This window comes from Mustela putorius, unplaced genomic scaffold (assembly GCF_011764305.1).
Source record: "Mustela putorius furo isolate JIRA1106 unplaced genomic scaffold, ASM1176430v1.1 tig00000281_pilon_pilon_pilon, whole genome shotgun sequence".
Classification (NCBI taxonomy): Eukaryota; Metazoa; Chordata; class Mammalia; order Carnivora; family Mustelidae; genus Mustela; species Mustela putorius.
In genome coordinates, this window is record NW_025421343.1 from 14078867 (window position 1) to 14096553 (window position 17687).

Sequence of the window (17687 nt, forward strand, 5' to 3'; positions counted from 1 at the left end):
TTTATTAACTGACATTTTAGAGCACTTGATTTAAGAATAGCCGAGTATACATTATTTTTATGGGCTCACAATATTTACCAAGATACACCATAGTAAACATAATCTCATACACAAACATCAATAAATTTTAAAAGAATTCCAGTCACCCAACATATGTTTTCTTGCCAGAGTGAAATTAGATTGGAAATCCATAACAAAGACATCTGGAAAATCTCTTAAGTATGTAGAAACTAAATAATGGACTTTTAATTAACTCATGGGTCAAAAAGAAATCAAAAGGCAAATTAGCAAGTATTTGAATGAAAATGAAAACAACATAATAACTTAAGCGATGCTGCTTAAGCAGAACTTAAGGGGAAAACTTATGAAATGCCTATATAAAAAAAAAGGGGAAAAAGGTCTCATATAAGTGATTTCAGCTTCAATCTAAATGATGAGACAAACAAGGGCAAATCAAACCCAAAGTAAACAGAAGAAAAGAAAAATTAGATCAAAGTGAAATCAATGAAATAGAAAACAGAAAAATAAAGAAAGTCAATGAAAGCTGGTTCTTTGAGAGCAAAACTAATAAATTTCTAAGCAAACTGATCAGGAAAAAAGAAAAAAGACACAAATCAGGGTGCCTGGTTAGCTTTGTCAGAGGAGCATGCAACTCTTGATCTCAGGGTCATGAGTTTGAGCCCCACATTGGGCACAGAGATTACTTAAAAAAAAAAAAAAAGAAAGAAAGAAAAATTTAAATCACCAATATCAGAAACGAGAGAGCTGACCCCCCCTATAGATTCTGTAGATAGAATAGTAAAGAAATATTATAACTTTATGCCTATAAATTTAAAAACTTATGAGAAAAAGTCATCTAAATCACAAAGTACTGAGGCTCATTCAAGAAGAAACAGATAACCTCAAGAGCCCTATATGTATTAAAAAGATAGACATCTTAGTTAAAAAAACCTTCCTATGAAGAAAAGTCCAGTTCCAGATGGATTCATTGGCTAATTCAACCAAACATTTAAGAAAAAAAATAATACCAATACAATACAAAGTTACAGAAAGCTGAAGAGGAAATATTTCCCAACTCATTCTATGAACCCTGCATTACCCTATAACAAAACCAGGCAAAGATATTACAAGAGAAGAAAACTACAGATCAGTATATGCATATCTTAGAGATATTGTGGGGTGAGTTCCAGACCACCACTATAAAGTGACTATGAGGATAAAGTGAGTCAAATGAATTTCTAGTTTCCCAGTGAATACAGAAGTTATGTTTACGCTGTACTGTAGTTTACTGTGTGCAAGAGCATTAATTTTAAAAAGCCAATGTATATACCTTAATTGAAAAAATACTGCTTCACTCCTATGTGGAATTTAAGAAACAAAAGAGATGAATATAGGGGAAGGTAAGGAAAAAATAAGATAAAAACAGAGAAGGAGGTAAACCATAAGAGATTTTTAACTACAGGGTGCAAACTGCGGGTTGCTGGAGGGAAGGTGGGTGGGGGGATGGGGTAACTGGGTGATGGGCATTAAGGAGGACACGTGATGTAATTAATGAGCACTGAGTGTCACACGCAACTGATGAACCACTAAATTCTACCTCTAAAACTATTAATACACTATATGTTAACAAAATTGAATTTTTAAAAAATACTTTAGTGCTAAAAATGCTAACCATCACCTGAGCTTTATTTAAGTTGTAATCACTAATCACAGATCACCATGACAAACAAGATAATGAAGTAGTTTGAAATTTTGTGAGAATTACCAAAATGTGACATGGAGACATGAAGTAAGCAAATGCTGCTGGGAAAATGGCACCAATAAATGCAATGAAAAATGAAACAAAGCATACAAAACCGCTTGAATGCCGGGGAGCCATAAACCTTCGAGGAGTAAACAACACAGTACCTGTGAAGTTCAATAAAGCAACGTGTAACGAAACGAGGTATGCTTGCATCCCTCACCAACACAAGTGCAAAAATATTCTCAACCAAACTTGAGCAAAGTGAATTTAAAAATACACAGATGGGGTAATATCTCATGACAAGTAAGGGCTGCCCAGAACGCAAGGCTGGGTTAACAACGGAAAACCAGTCAGGCCGCAGGTGTGCAGACTTAAAAAACTACTGAGCAGGAAGAGACCTGAGAGATCATCACCCAGAGCCCTTTGTATTCTAGATGAAGAAAGGAGGCCCACAAAGCCAAGATCACGCAGCTGATGAGGAGTTAGACCTTAAGGTTAAAACTGGAGACCCAGACAACAGCAGAAACACACACACTACTGTATTTCATTATTTTATCGCCACACACACCATTATTTCATTACTTTGACAGGAAGCACAGCATGATCTCTTAGGAGCTAGGAATCCTGCGTCTGAATTCCAACTCTGCCTCCTACAGACTTGGGCATGCCATTGAAGTTCTCTAAGGCCTCAGTACCCTCGTCTACTATAATAATAGTATATTATACTATATATACACACACACACACACAAACACAGAGTATATATACAGCAATAAGTATATATACACTATATTACTGTATATACTATATTATATATACTATGTTACTGTATATATACAGTAATAAGTATATATATATACTAATTAATTATTATCTGTTACGTTATGTAGTCCTCACAGCCCGTGCTGTGAAGACCATTATTATCCCTTTTATATATATATATATATATATATATATATATACTACATATATATATAATATATATATGTACCATGTCAGGCCGCAGGTGCGCAGACTTAAAAAACTACTGAGTATATATATATATATATATATATATATATAGTATATATATATATGGGCTGGCTGTGAGGACCACATAACGTAACAGATCTACAGAGCTACAGTAAGGTACTCAGCCCCTCCCAACAAAAAAATTACTACTACTGCCACCAATACCAGCACCTCTTCCCACTGTATCTGCATTATGAGGACATCGAGGACAGACACTATGCAGTCCACTCTTAGCAGACACTCCCCTGAAACCACCCAGACTCAGTAAGCCCACCAAAGAGAAAGTCATACAGATCATACAGGTATACCTTGGGTTTAGTTCCAGAACATCTGATTTGCCGTTTCTCTACGTCTGGACTCTATTGGGAATGAAATCTTTTACACGAGTGGCCTGTTTCCTTTTTTTAAATTTCTCCCAATTACCTGTTTTCCTGTCCACAGTGGAAAGGGCTTCAGGATGGCAGGAGGAAAGAGCTTCACACGCCCCACCTTGTCTGTGAGTCCTCGGTATAGCAGCTCCATGTACTGCTCCCGAGTGAAAAAGCAACCTCGAATGGTCATGTTTGCGCCCGAAACCATGTGATCTTGGATCAACCCTGCCAATGGTTGGCCATCCTGCAAACCAGAACAGGTAAGAAAGAAGGCAAATGTGAAATTACATTCTAATTCCTAATCATCCGCTTGGAAGCCATGTACCAACAACAGCGCTCCCCTCCACTCCTATATTGTCCTGCCCACAGCCTCACTAGGCCCCGGGCTTGAGCCTCCCATCTGGAGAGCAAACTGCCTCCCAAAGCACATGACCTGGGCTTCCTGACCAGCTTCCCCCTTTACCATATGCCCACTGTTCTAGATCAAAACAGCTCCAACTCGTCCAGTTCCCCACGCCTTCTTTCCATAACCCCATCTGGTTCTAGTTACTCCAGTGTTATTTTTGGCATTTTTGCATAAATTTGGCCTCACTACAGTTTGCTATGTTCTTGCTTTTATATTTTGGTTTTATGCTTTAGTATTTTTCACACATTTCTGGCCTGGTTTTCCTCTAAATCAGTCATCCATTCAGTAAATATTTATTGAGAGAATACTATACGCCCAGACATTTGGGTTAGCCCTCCAGTCTACTCTAGTGGGCCAGATATGATCCTTTATGGTGAGGAAGAACTAGATAGTCAGCAAATGACTGGACAACTACATTATCGCAAAGAATTTTTAATATCTTGGAAGAAAATAACAGATGGGTCATCATATAGATTAGAGGTAGGGGGATGGTCAGAAGGATTTTTCAGGGGGCAGTAAGAACTCTGAGTATTACTGATGTAAGTGTCAGCTCTCTAAGGGGTAGGGGTTCAACCAGAGGAACCTCAAGAGGGTTGAGAGGCCTTGCTGTGCCTGACTACGGAAGAAAAGAATGTGTCTCTTTACAATGCAGCACATGCTCATGGCGGGGCCTTTAATAAAGGCTGTTATCTACCAGATGCCCAGACAAGGGCTTTAATGTAAGCCCCAGTACGTTCACCTCATTTGGAACTTTTTAGAGACTTTCTGAGCCCCAGTCTCCTGCAGCTTATCTGGAGGTCTGTGTTCATGGCAACGTAAGGCACACTAATGTAAAAATAGCTGTGCCCACTGACATGCTCTAAGCAGCAGTGTTTGCAAACTTTGCAGTGTTGATGGGAACTTGAGAAAAATCTGTGCCTGGGATCTAAAGATGGTTATCATTTGATTACTCGTTAAATGCTATCCAATGTTATGGCCAGGTTTCATAACTAAGGCTAAAGGAACTCACAGATGCAGCTGTGGAGAAGTGCCAGGAATGTAACCACATGTACTAATTCAAAGGATAAAAAGGATGCTTGTCAAATAGCGTACATACTGTGGCAATGGGCTCTACATGAACTCAAAGACAATTATTACAGATGGGCTGAATAGACAGAGCAAGGTCAGATGGTGCATACAACCTCTCTTACGAAGGCTTTGAGTTAAGAACATAAATAAAAAATTATACTCTGCATCTTGTTCCAAAGACAAGGTCTTATTTTGCTTGGTTTTTGCGGGGGGGTGGGTAACCCAAACCAGTTTTATGTATTTGCCTCATCCCACAGTCTTTGGGGGCAGATATAGATTTTTCTTTCTGTTTTCTTCCTTTAAAGAACATAATTACAAGTTATATGATCTATTCAGTGCCTTCCCTTCTCTCCATCCAGATTTTTCCACGACTAGAAAATCACCTTCATGGCTAAATTGCTTTCAATGCAATAATCATGAATCGTAGGGAGGAATGCTGATTAAAGCAATTTACTAAAGGCCTACTTATAATTCTGGATTTCCCAAATTCTGCTTAGGATCAGAAAGACCATCTCTCAATCAAAAACCCAGATAATTGTTAGCTATCCTATTCCACCTAATATCACAGCAAAATGACATTACAATTAATGCCTTTGGTCAGGATGCTTTGAGAATTAGAGTATTCTGGGACTTGAATTTTCTGGCTAAGTGGATGGAGCCAGGAGACTCTCAAATCTTGTTAGGGGGAACCCCCCCCCCCAAAAAAAAAAACGAACCAACACTTTCCACAAGGGAATGGCCCTCAAAAAATACAAAAAAAAAAACAGAAGAAAAAACCCCACAAAGAAACACATCAATGAAAAGTTTAACTGTTTTCTCAGGAAAGAAAGAACTGGTATCATTTACTTCCTATTTTAAGTAAGAAAATAACATGCAGCTCTACTAACCACATAAACAATAAAATAAAATGTACTTTAATCGGGTACTACAGTTAATCAAGGAACAGAACCTGGAAACAGAAGAAATAGATTAATAAACAAAAGGAAATGGAAATAAGGGAAAAAATTACCCCCTCTCTCCCAAAAAATGACTTTTCCTAATTTAACAAAGCCAGTTCCTATTCTCTTAGGACTTTATCTCCAAAGTAGTTTAAGACATGTTGCATTTTTATAAACATGAGCAAAAAAAGAACCCATGTCTTGGCATTTACACTAAGGATTAAATGAAATTTATCAAGAATCAAGAGCTCTGTGCCTCTGACTAAAGAAAACTGATGGAAAGTGAAGTGAACACTTGGGTCACCCCTTGGAAGTTTCTTTCCCCCAAGAATGTAATCCATTGATGTAAGCTTATTTATCTGTGTTCTGCCTATCTCTTGACCTAAAATCCATGCGTAGGCAAACATATGCTGGGGCACATCTGGATTTAAACAGCTTAGCCCTTTGAAAGACATGGTGTAAGCATGAAGTCCTTGTAGGACTTTATTCAATCAAAATGAAGTACGGAACATTCAGGTTCATTGGTCTGAGAACCTCAGAGCACCCCAAATCCCCATTCCAACTCCCCCTGTGTCCAGTGCCACAAGCAAACTATCTGGCACTTCCTGGTAGTGTCTCCCGTGGGGAAATGAGGCCCTGCCTCTCAAGTCAGAGAGCCAGTTCGGTCCTGGCAGCTACTTACTGCCACGTGGCCTCATCCCCCACCTTGCCTAGTAAGTGAAAGTAATGACCCATGATGTGCATGGACATGGGAGTCAAAGGTGCTAGGTTCAAGTTCCTGCCTCATCGCTGGCTAGCAAGTCACTCCCCTGTGTTTCCTCCTCTGAAAGTTGTACCTATCTCACCAGGTTGTTGGGAGGGCTAAGAGAATGTCTGCAAACAGCTTAGAGCAAAGCCCGCTGCTCGGTGAGTGCTCCATGGGTGGTGGCTTTTCCTGCGGCCTCAAAGACAGCCACAACTCTTATTTGCATGAAAAGGCAAAAAATCAATTTTCAATTACTAAAATTATTATTCTAACTTCCAAGGGACCTCAGTGGGCCTTTCAACCCTCCTTCCTACTTTAGCCCCTTCACTAATCCAGTGCTGGCTGAAGTGGGCAGAGAAGGGAATGAGAGTTAAACTCAAACAGCAGCTTCCCATGCTCGCCTGTGTGGAGAAGTCCCATTTCTTCTGCAGAAGCGGGGCAAGACCCACGGAGGTGGAAAGCAGCAAAGCCCCGAGGAGCTGGGAGCTCCCTGTAACTTTCTCTGGCTTCTCAGCAGGGTCCTGCTGCAAGTTCAGTGCCCTTTCGTCTTCTTCATGTGTAAACATGGACACCAACAGCACCTACTCCAACGGCTGCGTGACGGTGAAAGGGGAAGCCCTCCAAGTACTTTGCTAGACGAAGTCCTTGGGAAATGGCAGCCATAACTCCATGTCACTATTACTACTGGTTCTTTCACATTCCAGCACAAACCAAGTGAATGATGTATAACTGTGAATCACTGTGATGCAAACGGCTGATAATTTGAAAGGCCCCAGGCCTTAGGATGGGTAGTGAGGAGTAAGTGATGTCTGGAACATCCTCTATTCTATTTCCTGCAGCCTGGCTCTATCCCGACTCCGTTGTTCTCATGAACACTGGATGACTCAGGCCCCTGCCACTTAACAGAATGGGTCAGTTGGCCAGGCAAGGCGGAAGGAAGCTGAATCCTTCCCACATACCCCACCGGACAGCCATGACCACATGCGTCTGCTTTTAAGGACCAACCTCAGAGAGAGAAGGAAGGCATTCAAAGAGAAGACACTTTTATGGGCTAGAGGGATCTCACTGTGGGCCTTCGCGATTAAGTTGTCTCTTAAAACTCATGCTTGTCAGAACTCAAAGGATCAAAGTCATCTGGGGGTCAGGAGGACCATCACTGCTGGGATGCTAATGCTTGCCAGTGGCTAATACATTTCAGAATCCAAACATAAGTCCAGAAGATAAGACCTATTACACAGCTACTGGTTGCTACCCTCTGAGCAGCCAGAGAGCCGAAAACCTCACCTGGAAGAAGCCAGAACCCTCCATTCCATGGGCCCCTGACCCTAGAGCTACCCACTGACCCCAGAAGCTGGCAAGAGCCCAGACATGAAGTGGCAAGTTGTGCAATGACCACGGAATGGCCTCAAGGTCAGACCTACCTTGGGGACTAGGTACTGCTGATCTGTGCAGGCCAGGACATAGGCCTCAGCCCGGCCCAGTTCACTCTGGGGGAAGTGGGCATTCATCTCGTCTCCATCGAAGTCAGCATTATACGCCTTGCAGTTGGCATAGTGGAGCCGCAGGACTTTCTCTTCTGGCAGGATGCGGGCATGGTGTGCCTGGATAGAGGGTCTGTGCAGGGTGGGCTGTCGGTTCAGCAGGAGGATGTCCCCATTCTTCACATGCCGGCACACCTGCAGGCAGAACAGAGGAAATGGGGCTGGTCAGTGACAACTTCAGTGTCCCAGGGCTCACCTCAGCCTGCTGTGCGTGTGACTTCTGTCCATCTCATGTTTTAGTCAACCAAATCAAAGGGGCATTTTTAGTCTGGAATGAGGCCCTAGAAATCTCTGAGAAATAGCTATGAGCCCAGCTTTGCCCTGATCCTGGCTCTGGGCTCAGAGATACAAGAAAGAGAGGAACCTCCAGACCTCTGTCTAGGAGTCTCTGTCTTCTTCGGAGACACATGGCCTTTCTAGACTCTTAGATTCCTCTGGCTATTGGTCTTGGGAGACAAATGGACACATGTGAAGACAGCGCATCTGCACGTTTAACTGTGAAGCCCCTAGTCTGAAAAGGCCTGGCAGACCTCTGGGTCTGTGGGCAGACCCACAGTCCCACGTGGGTACATGCTCCTAAATGCAAATCCCACGTTTTAGAATGACCTCACCCAAACTCAAATGGTAGAGCCAGCACCGGAACACAGGGCTCTGACTCCCAGTTCAATGCCTTCTGAAGACCTTTTTTTGCACTTAAGACATTAATAAGAAATTTAAATTGCCACAGTCTTTTGGGAAAGCCATCTGACAACAGATTCAAGAACATTTAAAACTCATTTGCTTTTGGCATTTCAGAAGGAAAAAAGTGGCAATGTAAGGTCACACAAAGATGTATGATTAGGCAGCATTGTATACAGTGGAAAAACCTGGACTAACTCGGGCTGTCCCACGGAAGCGGCAAGGGCATATACACACTATGTACATATACACACTATGGAATGTTATGCAATGATGAAAAAACCGGAGTTAAATCTATACTAGTCGCAAAGTGATGGCAATAACGTATTCCAGTAAAACAATACCACCAACAAAAAATCCACGTGCCATCTAGGGTGACAGGATGAGGCGAATGAAAACCCAACGCCACTCATATGTATTTATATCCATCAGGGAAAAGGCTGACTTGAGTGGAAGGCTCATTAAGCCTCATTCTGCCCTTCAATTCCCCTTGTATCAACTACCACGCTTCCTAAATGATGAACATGAATGCTATTTTAAAAAGCGAACACACGGGGCGCCTGGGTGGCTCAGTGGGTTAAGGCCTCTGCCTTCGGCTCAGGTCATGGTTCCAGGGTCCTGGGATCGAGCCCCACATTGGGCTCTCTGCTCGGCAGGGAACCTGCTTCCTTCTCTCTCTCTCTCTGCCTACCTGTGATCTCTATCTGTCAAACAAATAAATAAAAAAATCTTTTAAAAAATAAATAATTAAATAAAAAGCGAACACACGAAGGCAGCTGCTGCCCAATGATTCTGCAGGCCCCCTGAGCAGCCCAGAGCAGTTATGGGGCCTGGTCTGACCCCTCTTGCTTAAGTTCCTCCAAATCACAGCAGGCAACAAGCTGGGAATAACAAATTTTCCAAGTCTGGTCTCTTCTTGTGTTGCCCATATTTATGGAGCTGAACCAAAAAGGCAGCCACAGAGAGAGGCACACACACACACACACCTCCACCCCACCCACCCACCCCCCGAGTTGAAAGTTTCCTCCAGGTCAGGGAAGCAGGGAGCAAAACACTGGAATTCTAAAATGCAGTCCTAAAAGCACTTAGCAATGAGGCAATCTTGCTGCTCCCCAAGGAGTTCAAACCTACCCCTCTCTGCTCCCACATCCATGTTTCCAAGGAGACCTGAACTCCTGTGGACTCCCATGAGGGTCTGCCCAGGGCACGTCACAGAGCCTGAGCTGACTTTCAAGGTCTTATTTCTTTAGCCTCTCCAGGGAGAAACTGCCCAGACCTGTGGCCCAGGCCCAAAACTCCAGGATGGACCTCGGATTTGAGTCTCGTAAATTCGAGACATCCTCCAGCATAAGCAAACCCCACAGCTGGGAAGGCACGCAGGCCAGTCTAGCAGTCAGCGGCCAATCCAAACAGAAGCCCTGGAGCACGGGGAGCTCCCCTCGCCAACCCAAACCTGAGGCCCTTCCTTTCTTTGCTCTCTAAATAAATACTGCAGTGAAAATTAGCATGCCCCAGTGCCCGGGTCAGAGTTTGCAGAGCCAAAGATCGGCTTCTGGCAGGCTGCTGCGCTGGGAAATGAGACTCAGCCGTCCTGGCCACCTCCTCCTGACTTACAAGGCCCAGAGGAAGGGACAGAGGTTTCACACCTCCCAGGGGAAACGGGTCCTGTCAGTCATCCTTTCCCTTCCTGCTTAACCTGCGGTGTGTCCTTCCGGGGACCCGGCTCTCTCCCTCCTGCTCATGTCCTCCAGCCTTTGGGCTGGTGCCAACCTACAGGCAACACGTTAACCAAAGTCTTTTAAAAATACAAATAAATTAGAAGTACACGTGCATGTGATTACATAAGTAAGCACTGTGTGTAATGTTATTAAGATTTTGGAAAATAAAAATAATCATCCTTAGTCCCTAGGTCCTGATGTAAAAACCGCTTTTCCCTCATGAAGTCCCTTCCTGTCTTTGCCCCTGGGATTACCAGGTCTAACATGGCCTTCCGACCTCAGAGCCTCCTACACCTCAGCCTGGATCCATCTACCCCACGGGGGTGCCCTGAGCACCTCCTCCATATCGGGAGCTGAGCAGAACACCTAGCCTGCGCCCTCATGGTGTTTAGCAACTGGAGGGAGGATGAATGGGTGCACGCACTGTGACAACACAACGCAGTGAAAATAACAAGGTGCTGGGAAAGGCCGAGGGTGTGGAGGGAACACAATGGGGACCTCATACAAGTTTTGAGAGTGGCAAACTACAGCACACAAGTGGGACACCTGCTTTCGGAACCAGTGTCTTCCGGGCACACGGCCAGGCCCATTCATTTGTGCACTGCCCATGGGGGCTCCAACACTACAAACGCAGGCTTCATCAGCTGCATCAGAGCCTAAAATATTTACTACCTGGCCCTTCGCTGGAGAAGTTCACAGACCCCTACCCTAGAGGATGAGGGCTTCACAGAGACCTGAAGGACTAGCAAAGGTTGGCCAGGGAGACAGGGAGGGCAAAGAGATCCAGATGGGGACACAAATGCACAGGCGCACGGCCCCTACGGGGGCCAGCTAGAGTGTGGGGGGCAAGCTGAGAGGTGAGGCAGGAGGAGAAAGCAGGGACAGTGTTCCCAGGGCTGGAACTTAGGTTGGAAGAGCAGCGACACAGCCGACCACATTCGACCTTGCTGCTGCCCAGAACTCTTTTCAGACACTTCCCAGGCACTGAGCCACGTGGGGCAGCGGGCCAACCTTTCCTCTCCTAAGCCCTGGATTTCCACTCACCTCCGACCCTACAGACGCAACTAAGGCCATGTGAAGTTCTCCTTGCATTTGCCTCATCCCCACGTCCCAATTACATCAGAAACCCAGGATCATTCTGCTTTTCTTTCAAATGCCTTTAGCTCCAGGCTTCGCTGCCTCATAAGAGCTCCTCATGAGAGGGACCTGACTCCTCCCACTGTTCAGACTGCTTTCCTGCGTCACCAGTGACCTTCACTAGGACAACTCAGATGCACCTTCCTGCGGTTTCCTCACTCTTCTCAAACTTCACATTTAACTTCACAAGCATCTAACAAGTGCCCCTTCGAGAGCTAAAGATACCCAGGGACTAATCTTGACCTGGAAGAGCCCCACAACCCTGTGTGGGAAACAAATGCAGATGTCAAATGAGGAGGCTCAGACCCCCACTCTCTTCTCCCTCAGCTTCCCCAGTCCTCCCTGCCTTCCTCCTGCTCCCGCATTTCAGCCCCAATGAGTCCCCTATCTTTCTCTCCATTGTACTTTGTGCTCAGAGTTTAACATTCTGAAAATCCCATTTTTCTAACTCTCCGGCCCTTAAGTCCCACACCCCCACCTTTCCCAGGACATGGCCCTAATCCTCTCTGTTCCTCCTCCGAAGCTACTTCCAGGCTGAGAGAGACTCTGCAGAGCTCGGACTCATTACGGAAGAACATCTTGATCTACCACTTGGCGTGCCCAAGTCAGAACGCAAGGAGATGTTGAACAAAGGTGCAGAGGAAACCGTGCTGAGGAAAATGCACTCAGTCAGCCCGACACCGTGTACTCACCCACCAACCAAACCTGAATAAAAATCCATTTCACCTCAACAACTTCTGCTGCTACTGGCTGGCTAGGGGTCATTTGTTCTGCTTCCCCCACGGCCCCCCATATAAATGGCCATCTTTAACAGGACACAAATGAGCTCACCCACCGATTTCACACCCCCAGCTCATCAATCATGTACTCTTTCCAGTGGAGCACAGCGAAGGCTTAGGATCCCTTAACACTGTCCCATGGGCAGCCACCAGCAATTGCCAGAAAATGAGGCATCAGATGCAACCTGTGGGTTATCAGTCATCACGGACAGACCACACAGGACACTTCCTTTAGGGCAGTCCTCCAATGCTAGCATGTAAAGAAACCCCCCAAAGTGCTTTTAAAGCCCAGATTCCTGGGCCCCATTCCCAGAGAGTTCTAATCCATTTTGCAGGGGGTGGGGAGGAGAGGCTAAATGTGCATTTCTCACAAGCTCTAGGGATGCTACAGCTGATGATCTGAGAACCATCTTTGATTCGCCTTGCTTAAAGACAGCAAAGTTGCCTGCCCCAGGATCATAACTGAGTTATTATTAGAGAGCATTTCTCAAACCTTGGATGGGTAACCCAGCACTGTGCTGCATGACATGGAAGAGCCAAGTGAATTTAATCATGGGGTCAAGATCCTGGGAACTCCAGCTCCAGCTGGGGAGGTAAAGCAAGCACAATGAAGCCATGAAGAAACACCCACATGGGAAGAAAGCTTCATCTGGGGATCAGCACATGTGATCTGCAGTCATAGGAGAGACCCTCATCAAATCAGCCCAATACTCACAATTTTTGTCCCCTGGGGCTTAGGTGCCCCCGTGGCTGGTGTCAGGAGCTGTTTGGCCACGGCTTCCCGCTGGGTCAGGTCAACGGCACTCAGGGCTGTGCGGCTGCCGTCCTCGTTGATGACCATGGAGGCTCCTGGGTGCACATTGGGGCCATTGATGACGGCTTGCCTCAGTTCCTGAACATTCCAGGGGGTGACTGGCTGAGGGTAGGTCAGTTTTGTGGCAAACACCTGGAAATGGAGTGGATATGAAAATTCAGAGGAGGCAAAGAAGATGATTTGGATTCAAAATCTGATTCAACAGGCTGTGCGACTTCTTCCCCAAGACACGGAGGTGCTATCCTTGCCACGAAGGTCCTTTGGGGAGAAAGCAACATCCTGTCATCCACAGAGCCATTTTTCTAGACTTAAGGTCTTTAGAGAATAGAGAATGGGCCTCCTTTCCTAGCAGTCTGTCTGAAGAGAATAACCTGAGTGTTTCAGTGTCCACACTGGAATGTCGGTATCCTGTTTTAAAACTTCATCATTTCCTCACCCACTGATCAATTCATAGTCCCCACAGGGAACACAGAATGGGACACCAGGTTGAGAGAGGTGGCCAATACCACCCCTCAAGTACCACACTGCAGCCTTGCCCACTCCTGCAGACCTCTCTAAGTGATCCTGGCCCTTGCCCGGAGTCCAGACACGGCATCAGAGCCTCTACCCGGCAGTTTCGGCTGCCTCTGTGATCAAGGTGGCGCTTGAGATGAAACCGATTCGGTCTCCTGATACACGGTAAGATGCAGCGTTCTACTTAATGCTAGACCTGCAATATACTCCAAGAAAAACGAGTTCCCTGGTTAAGTGAGTTTCTAAGCTGCTGAATATCACAAACCCTCTGATGCTTCCAAATGCACTTAACTACATCAGAGCCTCTGAGGAGTCTGACGTAAAGAACCTGGCTGGATTCTGTCCAGGTCTCTGCTTGGGTGCCACGGCAAAAGGCCTTACCTGCCATCCCAGCCGGCACTCCCTTTCCCCGTCACCTGCCCCAGTTTTGCTAATGCACTGACCACTGCCTGACAGAGGGTTTATGCTCCTATGTATTTGTTTATTCGTCTCCACCACTGGAACGTGAGCTTCTCAGGGGACACTCTAGTCTGTCTGGTTCACTGCTCAACTCTAGCTTAATTTGCCAAACTTCACTTCAGCTCCTTACTCCCATAACACCTCTCCACAGTGCTCTCCGGGAAGTGTGTGCCACAAGGGACCAAGAGATAGTCTCACAGCCATCCTGTGAGTACCACCCCCCGGCCACGATGACCCTGAGACCTAGAACAGACTAGGGGTGGGCAGAGGAGTAACTCTAGAGTCCCTCCTTAGGATCAGCCATTATAAAATGAAACCAGATCCAAGAAAGGGAGGTCTGGCACCCTTGAAGGTAAAAAGAGGAGGCAGCACCTACAGTCTCTCCCAAAGCTGGGATGTTTTAGGCATCTGTGAAGCCAAAGCCTGCGGGGGTAGCCCATGCCTTCGGTATGGAGAAAGCAATAAATGCCAGTAAATGGCCCTCTCCTCCCAGGGCTTCAGACTTAGGAAGGTCACCACTGAGCTTCACAAGGCCTTTCTCTGCCACCTGACCCAGCTTCTAGGTGGAAAGACCTATGGTTCTAGGAGGCGATGGACACAGGGCTAGGCTTTCTTTGACTCCTCTCACATTTGTGTCCTTGCCTAGGGAGCCAAGTGTGCCCCAGAGAGATGAGGCAGTGGCCATGCCGGAGGCCATCAGGACACTTGAGCTCCGCTCATTACCAGCGCTCCCCTGAGAGCAGCAGAGGGGGCAGCGTACGAGGAAATGAGACTCTCCACAGAGGGAATTAAACCATCTTCATATTTCTGGCCTCAAGGTCCATTAAGGAGGAAGCCGATTAAAGCACTGGTGCTAATGAGCACCACAGCTTGGACGGGTGGGGAAGTGAGAGGAGGAGGCCGGCTCCCTGAGGAGACTCTAATGGGTGGATGGGGCAAACCGCTTACCCCGGAGGAACTGGGAGGATGGAGGACACGCACACAGCCCTCTTTGGGGCGGGGGGGCTCTCTCCCTTTCCTGGGCCTGGCAACGAAGAGTACACATTCCTGACTCCTAATGCCAGGCAAGTGCATGGGGGGCAAATCCCCATTTCCCTCTTCCTCATCTCTGTCATACACTCGATTTGACCAGGAAGGTTTGGACTTGGCTTTGAGAAGTTGCGGGGGAGACACACAGGCCAAGGATGTGGACCACCGTGCAGTCAGCTCCCTGCTTGCCCACCAGGAAGTGCGTCTTTCTTGGAGGCAGGTGTTTGGAGACTTGGAAAGGAGTGAAACCAACACCATCACACAGCCTTGTGCTCCCTCTAAATGGCTTGTTTGGGAAAAAGCATAAAGTCCCCACCCAAGCCACCACAGTCTGCTGTACCCCTTCTCCCCAGTCTTCAACATTCCCATCTGCCACCCGACAGTAGCTGAGGAGGCCCCTCCACACACACCATGGGAATTCCAATTTCGTTGGTGTTAATGTACATGTCTGGGCAGATGACTGAGCGGGCCGCGTAGTCTACTCGCTTCCCCATCATGTGCTTTCGGAATAAGCCATCCTTCTTCTCCAGGATCTTTATGCAGGAAAAAATCCACAGAAAGCATCGTTAAGGAAAAAAAGAAAGAAAGGAAAAAGAGTCAAATATATTTATTATTTTCTTGTTTTGATAAAAGTATGTTTATTATTTAACCCCTCCACCTCACAATGGGGATCCAACTTTCTTCTCACCTGTCTGATGCCAGGATACTTTTCCATCATTAATTTGTCCATCTCACTATCAAACACAATATTTACATGGCTCTGAAGACGAATCCAAATGTTGTAAAGTTTGTCTGTGAGGGACTGGCCTGGAAGCAAACTCAAAAAGGATCGGTCCAGAACAATAGAAGAGTCTTTTTCCTGGCAAAACACAACCAAGAAAATAGGCACAATGGAAAAACCTCAGAAAAGCTAAGCTTGGTTTTTTTTTTCTTCCTTCCTCTCTGACAATTGATGAGCTCTGGAGTCTGCCTTCATGTCTCTTGAACCTGACAGATCAGTGGCAAAAGCACTAATAAATCAATCTTCTCAGTTTCTATCAAGAAAACATTTGGCCTTTTACACATTTACCAGTCCTTTTTGGAAAGTAAAATGAACTCAATTTTGTAAGCAAGCTCCTTTTTTTTTTAAACCAATACACATTTATTACTTCACAGTTTCTCCAAGTCAGGAATCTGGGTACAGCTCAACTGGGTTCTCTGCTTCAGTCTCTCCTAGGCTGTAACAAAGGAGTCAGCCTGAACTAGGGTCCCATCTGAAGCTTCAGCTGGGAAGGATCCATCTCTAAGGTCACATGGTTGTTGGCAGGGTGCAATTCCCCGAGCTGCTGGACTGGGGGCCTCAGGTCCTAGTAGGCTATTGCCCAGAGACCACCTGCAATTATGTGCTTTGTGGGCTTCTCCAACACGGTAGCTTGTTTCACTGAAACGTGTAAGCCAAGAAAGTAATGGAAGGGTGTGCCAGCAGCAGCTGCTGAAGTCCCTTACCATCTAATTCTTTAGGCCACCCTAGAAATTCTCCCTCTATCTATACGCTTCATGAAGCTCTATTACCCCACCAGATAACTGATTCTCGCATGGAATTTCACCTTTATTTATGGTTTTGGAAAAACTTAATCCAAAGCACTTATGAAAACACAAGTGGATTAACTTTTTTAAAAGGAAAAACGCTGACATACTATTTTGTATGTTATCAAATAAAATGTGGGTTCCCAACTGAAATATGTCAAGGGACTGGCTGAAATCCAGGCCTCCCTGGAATATTTAACCAACCCTTTTAATTATTTCTGTCCCCGGCTCTGCCTCCTCTTCTCTCTCTGCCTCCCCACTAACCTGCCTTACAATAGCACCATCTACTGACATTGTGTGGCCACTAACTAGCCACATCTGGCTGGCTATGATACAGGAGTTAGAGGCCCCCAGTGTGAGTGAGATGAGAGAAGAAACCTGTCAGTGTGTTGGGGGAAGTCCAGGGGGAGGGGTGAAGATCTGGTAAATAAGAGTGCCATGAAAACCACTAGTACAGTGCCTTTGTCCTCAACCCTGAGGAAAAAGAGAGGTCTTCCTTAGTTATAGGGAGGACAGATGCATTTTCTCTCTGCAAGGGGAGACTCACAGGAAGAGACGGTCACTTCTTTGACAATAGAGATCTTGTCGGCCTAAATCACTGCTTATGACATTACCGGCTCAGGGCTATGTGACTACCCTTGTAATGAGACCTGTGAGAGGGCTCTATTTCCAAGGAGCATCAAAATAAAAGTTCTCAGCCCTGTTCATGGGTCCTGGCTATCCTATGACCTTCCCCCCAAATGGGGCCAGGGCCTACAGCTGGCACATTTCTCTTAGACTGAAGGTTTTTGAAAGCACACTACCTGGACAGACCAGAAAACTTTAGCAAAAAGCAAAGACAGTGCAGAGCAGAGTACGGGTCCAGGCGGACAGTGGCGCCACCTGGTGATAGGCCTGGCTCCCAGCGGAACTGCTGCCGGCAGCTGGAAGGAAGCCCCAGAGCCCAGTCCACTGAAGGCTGATTCATCTTTATACCACTGATTCATCTTTATACCCACTGAGGACCTGGCACACTGAAGGGACTCAGAAAGTTGGCTGAAACGGGAAGACTGATCCCACGCTATCATTTACTGAAAAGGAAGCTGAGGCCTCAAATAGGACAATCCTATTCCGGGAAATTCCTAGAATTGACAATAGTGCCCTCCTGAACCCAATGCTAGAGGTCTTAAT

The 17687-nt window shown here is 45.9% G+C and overlaps 1 protein-coding gene across 2 annotated transcripts in view; it reads right to left on the reverse strand.

Moving 5' to 3' along the window:
- Positions 1 to 17687, reverse strand: part of POLR1A (RNA polymerase I subunit A) — a 70512-nt gene that overhangs the window by 36916 nt on the left and 15909 nt on the right. For both annotated transcript variants that reach the window (XM_004742344.3, XM_045079110.1), the window contains exons 10-14: positions 15640 to 15810; positions 15362 to 15484; positions 12852 to 13082; positions 7705 to 7959; positions 3179 to 3370 (exon numbers count right to left, since the gene is read on the reverse strand). In XM_004742344.3, the coding sequence (XP_004742401.1) occupies positions 3179 to 3370; positions 7705 to 7959; positions 12852 to 13082; positions 15362 to 15484; positions 15640 to 15810 (972 nt within the window). The remainder of the gene's footprint in view (positions 1 to 3178; positions 3371 to 7704; positions 7960 to 12851; positions 13083 to 15361; positions 15485 to 15639; positions 15811 to 17687) is intronic.